The following is a 9,242-nucleotide window of genomic DNA, read 5'->3' as shown; positions in this document are numbered from 1 at the left end:
AAATCCTAAATAGACACCCCTGCCCTTGTTCCTCCTGAGTTCAAGTGGGCAATTACGTATCACTTCCTGCCCTCAAGTACCTCCGACAGGTCATGTTTTCAGGATTTCCCAATGATGCACTTGTGATTTAATCTGGATGGTAATATTGCAGTGGGTAATTCTAAAAACATGACCTGGGTACTTTATAAAGAAAGGGTAGAGGAGTGAGTGGGACTGGGATAAAATGCAGGAAAGATAATGATTAAGAATTTAGATATGGAAGACTGGAGCTCCTATTTTAGGTATAGTGAATGTCATATTTGACATACTCCTACAGATTACATAAATATACAGTAGATAGAAAAGTTTAATTCCTGTAAAACAGTGACTTGCCAGTGGAGTGTGAAGTGTAGCACATGCCCTCAGTCATCATGGCCGGTCTGGTTTCTGTCCCTGCGACTAAGCCTAGTTTGCCCACACCCGACGCAACTTCCGGTTTTTCATTACAACCTGGCGCCTGCCATGGTCGCCTGGCAACACCGGAAATCTGTCCTGGTCGCTGATCACACAGTAAGTACAGGAACGGGAAGAAGGGTCTCTGCCTGTGACCCGCGGGTGTGTCTGTGAGGTGCAGAGTGGCCGTCCGTGATTTAGGGAGCACAGATAACGGGGAGCACCTGGGGGGATGGGGCAACAAAAACACTGATTTTGGGGTAATGAAGTACTGACTGAGGGAGGATGCGGTGCAAGGAATTATCAGACGGGGTAATGCAGTGCAGGGACAGGGTGGGAGAGTACATTATGGGACGGGTAATGCAGTGCAGGGACGGGGTGGGAGAGTACATTATGGGACGGGTAATGCAGTGACAGGGCGGGAGAGTACATTATGGGACGGGTAATGCAGTGCAGGGACAGGTTGGGAGAGTACATTATGGAATATGGGTAATGCAGTGACAGGGTGGGAGAGTACATTATGGGACAGTGCAGGGACAGGTTGGGAGAGTACATTATGGAATATGGGTAATGCAGTGCAGGGACATGTTTAGACAGTACAGTATGCGATAGGGCCCAGGGGTAATGCAGTGCGGGGAACGTACATTATGGGATGGAGCAGATAGGACAATACATTAGGGACATATGTAATGGAGTGCTGTATTAAGGGATGTGTGTAACAGTTGGGGGCGGACAGAGCAATGTATTATGAGACAGACATAATGGGCTGGGAGAGAATGGAGCAATGGTTTATAGATTAGGTGTAGTAGAGCACTCATGGAAAATGGAGCAAAGTATATGATACAGGCGCAAGGGAGTGTTGGGGGTGGACAGCGTAATGGAGTGCTAGAAGACGATGGATCAGTGATTATGGGACAGCTGTAAAGTAGGGTTCGGGGGAGAAGGGAAACTTGAATCTGGAACAGGTGTAGCTGATCAGTGGTTTATGGGGTAGGGCTAATAGTGTGCAGAAAGAAGATGGGGCATTGTATGTACAGATGGAGCCTCCGTTATCTTAGCTGGCTGAAGCGTTAGTCGCGATCAGGCATACGCAGCGTGCCTGGGCGCAAGTAGGCTTGCCTAGTCGTAGGGAGGCTTACAGAGCGTTAGGCGTTACCTTTAAGTGTAATACCTGTGATCATCCACCAAATGTCGCTTTTTAAAATCACCATTGCTCATGCGTGTGGTCTCCATTAAAAGGCAATATTGAACTACAGCGTAAGAACTACTTTACTGGTGCGGTTCATTACGCTACAATATGCTACAGTATGTCATACAGTATATTACAGTGTTCAGACGCAAATACAGTAGTACAGTATATACAGACGCAAACGAACATGATAAAGACACAGCTATTCCGTTGACGTTAGGAATATGTGAACGCCCAAGTCCAGAAATCAACATATTAAAAATAGTGTATACAGACTCAAGTGAACGTGTTACAGTTATGGTCTATTGATTTCTCTGACGTCCTAGTGGATGCTGGGAACTCCGTAAGGACCATGGGGAATAGCGGGCTCCGAAGGAGGCTGGGCACTCTAGAAAGATTTCAGACTACCTGGTGTGCACTGGCTCCTCCCACTATGACCCTCCTCCAAGCCTCAGTTAGAATTCGTGCCCGGCCGAGGTTGGATGCACACTAGGGGCTCTCCTGAGCTCTTAGAAAGAATAGACTTAGGTTTTTTATTTTCAGTGAGACCTGCTGGCAACAGGCTCACTGCAGCGAGGGACTAAGGGGAGAAGAAGCGAACTCGCCTGCTTGCAGCCGGATTGGGCTTCTTAGGCTACTGGACACCATTATCTCCAGAGGGATCGACCGCAGGCCCAGTCCTTGGTGTTCGGTCCCGGAGCCGCGCCGCCGTCCCCCTTACAGAGCCAGAAGCAAGAAGATGGTCCGGAAAATCGGCGGCATGAAGACTCTGTCTTCACCAAGGTAGCGCACAGCACTGCAGCTGTGCGCCATTGCTCCTCTCACACTTCACACTCCGGTCACTGAGGGTGCAGGGCGCTGGGGGGGGGGCGCCCTGAGGCAGCAATAATAACACCTTGGCTGGCTAAAATACCTCAATATATAACCCCAGAGGCTATATATGAGGTAAATACCCCTGCCAGAATTCCATAAAAAGCGGGAGAATAGGCCGCGAAAAAGGGGCGGAGCCTATCTCCTCAGCACATTGGCGCCATTTTTCCCTCACAGCTCGGCTGGAAGGAAGCTCCCTGGCTCTTCCCTGCAATATACAGTAACAGTAAGAGGGAAAAGAGAGGGGGGGCATTAAATTTGGCAGTATATATACATATATTATATGAAAAGCAGCTATTAGGGACATAACTCAGTTAGTCCCTGTATATATATAGCGCTCTGGTGTGTGCTGGCATACTCTCACTCTGTCCCCCCAAAGGGCTTTTTGTGGGTCCTGTCCTCTGTTGAGCATTCCCTGTGTGTGTGGGGTGTGTCGGTACGGCTGTGTCGACATGTTTGATGAGGATAATGAGGTGGAGGCGGAGCAGATGCATTTTGAAGGGACGTCACCCCCTGCGGGGCAGACACCCGAGTGGATGAACTTATGGAAAGAAATGAGTGCACGTATAGATTCTTTACATAAGAAATTTGACGACATGCCAAATGTGGGATAGCCGGGATCTCAGCTCGTGCCTGTCCAGGTGCCTCAGGGGTCGTCAGGGGCTCTAAAACGCCCGCTACCTCAGTTTGCAGACCCGGATGTCGACACGGATACTGATAACAGTGTCGACGACGATGAGTCAAACCTAATGCCTGTCAGGGCCATTCACTGCATGATTGAGGCAATGAAAGAGGTGTTAAACATTTCTGATTTACATCCAGGTACCACAAAAAAGGGTATTATGTTTGGGGAGAAAAAACTACCCTTAGTTTTTCCCCCATCAGATGAACTAAATGAAGTGTGTGAAGAAGCGTGGCTTTTCCCTGATAAAAAAAATTGTAATTCCTAAGAAGGTACTAATGGCGTTCCCTTTCCCGCCAGAGGATAGGTCACGTTGGGAAACACCACCTAGGGTGGATAAAGCGCTCACACGTTTGTCAAAAAAGGTGGCACTACCCTCTCAGGATACGGCCGCCCTTAAGGAGCCTGCTGATAGAAAGCAGGAGGCAATCCTGAAGTCTGTATACACACACTCAGGCATTATACTTAGACCAGCTATTGCGTCAGCTTGGATGTGCAGTGCTGCCGCTGCATGGTCAGAAAAACTGTCAGAAAATATTGACACACTAGACAGAGACACTATTCTGCTAACGATTGACCATATAAAAGATTCAGTCTTATATATGAGAGATGCACAGAGGGAAATTTGCCGGCTGGCATCTAAAGTAAGTGCATTGTCTATCTCTGCTAGGAGATGCTTATGGACTCGTCAGTGGACGGGAGATGCAGATTCCAAGAGGCACATGGAAGTTTTGCCTTATAAAGGGGAGGAATTATTTGGGGATGGTCTCTCCGACCTAGTTTCCACAGCAACGTCTGGGAAGTCAGCATTTTTACCCCATGTTCCCTCACAGCCTAAGAAGGCGCCATTTTATCAGGTTCAGTCCTTTCGGACCCAGAAAAGCAAGCGTGGAAAAGGAGGGTCTTTTCTGTCTAGAGGTAGGGGAAAAAGGCTGCAACAGACAGCAGGTTCCCAGGAACAAAAGTCCTCCCCCGCTTCCTCTTCCAAGTCCGCCGCATGACGGTGGGGCTCCACAGGTGGAGCCAGGTACGGTGGGGGCCCGCCTCAGGAATTTCAGCGATCAGTGGGCTCGCTCACAGGTGGATCCCTGGATCCTTCAAGTAGTATCTCAGGGATACATGCTGGAATTCGAGGCGGCTCCACCCCACCGGTTCCTAAAATCTGCCTTGCCAATTGCTCCCTCAGACAGGGAGGCGGTGCTAGCGGCAATTCACAAGCTGTATTCCCAGCAGGTGATAATCAAGGTACCCCTACTTCAACAAGGCCGGGGTTACTATTCCACACTATTTGTGGTACCGAAGCCGGACGGTTCGGTGAGACCCATTTTAAATTTGAAATCCTTGAACATGTACATAAAAAAATTCAAGTTCAAGATGGAATCGCTCAGGGCGGTTATTGCAAGCCTGGACGAGGGGGATTACATGGTTTCCCTGGACATCAAGGATGCTTACCTGCATGTCCCCATTTACCATCCTCACCAGGAGTACCTCAGATTTGTGGTACAGGATTGCCATTACCAATTCCAGACGCTGCCGTTTGGACTCTCCACGGCACCAAGGGTATTTACCAAGGTTATGGCGGAAATGATGATACTCCTTCGAAGAAAGGGAGTTTTAATTATCCCGTACTTGGACGATCTCCTAATAAAGGCACGGTCCAAAGAACAGTTGTTGGTGGGAGTAGCACTATCTCAGGAAGTGCTGAACCAGCACGGCTGGATTCTGAATATCCAAAAGTCACAGCTGGTCCCGACGACACGTCTACTGTTCCTGGGGATGATTCTGGACACAGTCCAGAAAAAAGTGTTTCTACCGGAGGAGAAAGCCAGGGAGTTGTCTTCTCTAGTCAGAGACCTCCTGAAACCAAAACAGGTATCGGTGCATCACTGCACGCGGGTCTTGGGAAAGATGGTAGCTTCTTACGAAGCAATTCCATTCGGCAGGTTCCATGCCAGAATCTTTCAGTGGGACCTGTTGGACAAGTGGTCCGGATCGCATCTTCAGATGCATCGCTTGATAACCCTGTCTGCAAGAACCAGGGTGTCTCTTCTGTGGTGGCTGCAGAGTGCTCATCTTCTGGAGGGTCGCAGATTCGGCATTCAGGACTGGGTCCTGGTGACCACGGATGCCAGCCTGCGAGGCTGGGGGGCAGTCACAAAGGGAAGAAACTTCCAAGGATTATGGACAAGTCAGGAGACTTCCCTTCACATAAATATTCTGGAACTAAGGGCCATCTACAATGCCCTAAGTCAAGCAAAATCCTTGCTCCTACACCAGCCGGTGCTGATCCAGTCAGACAACATCACGGCAGTCGCCCATGTGAATCGACAGGGCGGCACAAGAAGCAGGATGGCAATGACAGAAGCCACAAGAATTCTCAGATGGGCGGAAAATCATGTACTAGCACTGTCGGCAGTGTTCATTCCGGGAGTGGACAACTGGGAAGCAGACTTCCTCAGCAGACACGACCTCCACCCGGGAGAGTGGGGACTTCATCCAGAAGTCTTCCAAATGATTGTACATCAGTGGGGTCGTCCACAGGTGGACATGATGGCGTCCCGCCTAAACAAAAAACTAGAGAGGTATTGCGCCAGGTCAAGAGACCCTCAAGCGATAGCTGTGGACGCTCTGGTGACACCGTGGGTGTACCAGTCAGTTTATGTGTTCCCTCCGCTGCCTCTCATACCAAAGGTATTGAGAATAATAAGAAAGCGAGGAGTAAACCCAATTCTCGTGGTTCCGGATTGGCCAAGAAGAACATGGTACCCGGAACTTCAAGAGATGATCTCAGAGGACCCGTGGCCTCTGCCGCTAAGACAAGACCTGCTAAAGCAGGGGCCCTGTCTGTTCCAAGACTTACCGCGGCTGCGTTTGACGGCATGGCGGTTGAACGCCGGATCCTGAAAGAAAAGGGCATTCCGGAGGAAGTCATTCCTACGCTTATTAAAGCCAGGAAAGAGGTTACAGCAACTCATTATCACCGCATATGGCGGAAATATGTTGCATGGTGTGAGGTCGAAAAGGCCCCAACTGAGGAATTTCAACTAGGTCGATTTTCTGCATTTCCTGCAAGCAGGAGTGAATATGGGCCTAAAACTGGGTTCCATTAAGGTACAGATCTCGGCTCTATCGATTTTCTTTCAGAAAGAACTAGCTTCAGTACCTGAAGTTCAGACATTTGTAAAGGGAGTGCTGCATATTCAGCCCCCATATGTGCCTCCTGTGGCACCTTGGGATCTCAACGTGGTGTTGAGTTTCTTAAAATCACATTGGTTTGAACCACTAAAAACCGTGGATCTGAAATATCTCACGTGGAAGGTGGTCATGTTATTGGCCTTGGCTTCTGCCAGACGAGTATCAGAATTGGCGGCTTTGTCTTATAAAAGCCCTTATCTGATTTTCCATATGGATAGGGCAGAATTGAGGACTCGTCCCCAGTTTCTCCCTAAGGTGGTGTAAGCGTTTCATTTGAACCAGCCTATTGTGGTGCCTGCGGCCACTAGGGACTTGGAGGACTCCAAGTTGTTAGACGTGGTCAGGGCCCTGAAAATATATGTTTCCAGGACGGCTGGAGTCAGAAAATCTGACTCGCTGTTTATCCTATATGCACCCAACAAGCTGGGTGCTCCTGCTTCTAAGCAGACTATTGCTCGTTGGATTTGTAGTACGATTCAACTTGCACATTCTGTGGCAGGCCTGCCACAGCCAAAATCTGTCAATGCCCATTCCACAAGGAAGGTGGGCTCATCTTGGGCGGCTGCCCGAGGGGTCTCGGCTTTACAACTTTGCCGAGCTGCTACTTGGTCAGGGGCAAACACGTTTGCAAAATTCTATAAATTTGATACCCTGGCTGAGGAGGACCTGGAGTTCTCTCATTCGGTGTTGCAGAGTCATCCGCACTCTCCCGCCCGTTTGGGAGCTTTGGTATAATCCCCATGGTCCTTACGGAGTTCCCAGCATCCACTAGGACGTCAGAGAAAATAAGAATTTACTCACCGGTAATTCTAATTCTCGTAGTCCGTAGTGGATGCTGGGCGCCCATCCCAAGTGCGGTTTATCTGCAATACTTGTACATAGTTATTGTTAACTAAATCGGGTTATTGTTGAGCCATCTGTTGAGAGGCTCAGTTGTTTCATACTGTTAACTGGGTTTCTTATCATGAGTTGTACGGTGTGATTGGTGTGGCTGGTATGAGTCTTACCCGGGATTCAAAATCCTTCCTTATTGTGTACGCTCGTCCGGGCACAGTATCCTAACTGAGGCTTGGAGGAGGGTCATAGTGGGAGGAGCCAGTGCACACCAGGTAGTCTGAAATCTTTCTAGAGTGCCCAGCCTCCTTCGGAGCCCGCTATTCCCCATGGTCCTTACGGAGTTCCCAGCATCCACTACGGACTACGAGAAATAGAATTACCGGTGAGTAAATTCTTATTTCTCTATCGTCCTAGTGGATGCTGGGGTTCCTGAAAGGACCATGGGGAATAGCGGCTCCGCAGGAGACAGGGCACAAAAAGTAAAGCTTTTCCAGATCAGGTGGTGTGCACTGGCTCCTCCCCCTATGACCCTCCTCCAGACTCCAGTTAGATTTTTGTGCCCGGCCGAGAAGGGTGCAATTCTAGGTGGCTCTCATAAAGAGCTGCTTAGAGAAAGTTTAGCTTAGGTTTTTTATTTTACAGTGATTCCTGCTGGCAACAGGATCACTGCAACGAGGGACAGAGGGGAGAAGAAGTGAACTCACCTGCGTGCAGGATGGATTGGCTTCTTGGCTACTGGACATCAGCTCCAGAGGGACGATCACAGGTACAGCCTGGATGGTCACCGGAGCCGCGCCGCCGGCCCCCTTGCAGATGCTGAAGTAAGAAGAGGTCCAGAATCGGCGGCTGAAGACTCCTGCAGTCTTCTAAAGGTAGCGCACAGCACTGCAGCTGTGCGCCATGTTCCTCTCAGCACACTTCACACGCAGTCACTGAGGGTGCAGGGCGCTGGGGGGGGGGGGCGCCCTGGGAGGCAAATGTAAACCTATATAAAGGCTAAAAATACCTCACATATAGCCCCCAGAGGCTATATGGAGATATTTAACCCCTGCCTGTATTCACAAAATAGCGGGAGACGAGCCCGCCGAAAAAGGGGCGGGGCCTATCTCCTCAGCACACGGCGCCATTTCCTCTCACAGCTCCGCTGGTCAGGACGGCTCCCAGGTCTCTCCCCTGCACTGCACTACAGAAACAGGGTAAAACAGAGAGGGGGGGCAAATTTAATGGCAATATCTTGATATATATAAAGCAGCTATAAGGGAGCATTTATTATAAGGCTATCCCTGTCATATATAGCGCTTTTTGGTGTGTGCTGGCAGACTCTCCCTCTGTCTCCCCAAAGGGCTAGTGGGTCCTGTCTTCGTTTAGAGCATTCCCTGTGTGTCTGCTGTGTGTCGGTACGTGTGTGTCGACATGTATGAGGACGATATTGGTGTGGAGGCGGAGCAATTGCCAAATATGGGGATGTCACCTCCTAGGGGGTCGACACCAGAATGGATGCCTTTATTTATGGAATTACGGGATAGTGTCAACACGCTAAAGCAGTCGTTTGACGACATGAGGCGGCCGGACAATCAATTAGTGCCTGTCCAGGCGCCTCAAACACCGTCAGGGGCTGTAAAACGCCCTTTGCCTCAGTCTGTCAACACAGACCCAGACACAGGCACTGATTCCAGTGGTGACGGTGACGAATCAACCGTATTTTCCAGTAGGGCCACACGTTATATGATTTTGGCAATGAAGGAGGCGTTACATTTAGCTGATACTACAGGTACCACTAAACAGGGTATTATGTGAGGTGTGAAAAAACTACCTATAGTTTTTCCTGAATCAGAAGAATTAAATGACGTGTGTGATGAAGCGTGGGTTGCCCCTGATAAAAAGCTGATAATTTCAAAGAAATTATTGGCATTATACCCTTTCCCGCCAGAGGTTAGGGAGCGCTGGGAAACACCTCCTAGGGTGGACAAGGCGCTAACACGCTTATCAAAACAAGTGGCGTTACCTTCTCCTGAGACGGCCGCACTTAAAGATCCA

At 49.5% G+C, this 9,242-nt stretch overlaps 1 protein-coding gene across 3 annotated transcripts in view; it reads left to right on the top strand.

Annotated features, from left to right (window-relative positions):
* The first annotated feature begins 448 nt into the window (after positions 1 to 448).
* The window catches only part of B9D2 (B9 domain containing 2), a 41,826-nt gene continuing 33,032 nt past the window's right edge, over positions 449 to 9,242 (top strand). Inside the window, exon 1 of one of the 3 annotated variants that reach the window (XM_063935712.1) lies at positions 449 to 549. In XM_063935712.1, the coding sequence (XP_063791782.1) occupies positions 502 to 549 (48 nt within the window). In that variant the 5' untranslated portion in view covers positions 449 to 501. The other 2 variants (XM_063935713.1, XM_063935714.1) reach the window with 2 other exon arrangements.

The sequence above is a fragment of the Pseudophryne corroboree genome, chromosome 8, assembly GCF_028390025.1.
Source record: "Pseudophryne corroboree isolate aPseCor3 chromosome 8, aPseCor3.hap2, whole genome shotgun sequence".
In the NCBI taxonomy this organism is placed as follows: Eukaryota; Metazoa; Chordata; class Amphibia; order Anura; family Myobatrachidae; genus Pseudophryne; species Pseudophryne corroboree.
The sequence above is the reverse complement of the archived record's forward strand: the minus strand, read 5'-3'. Positions and strand labels throughout refer to the sequence as shown.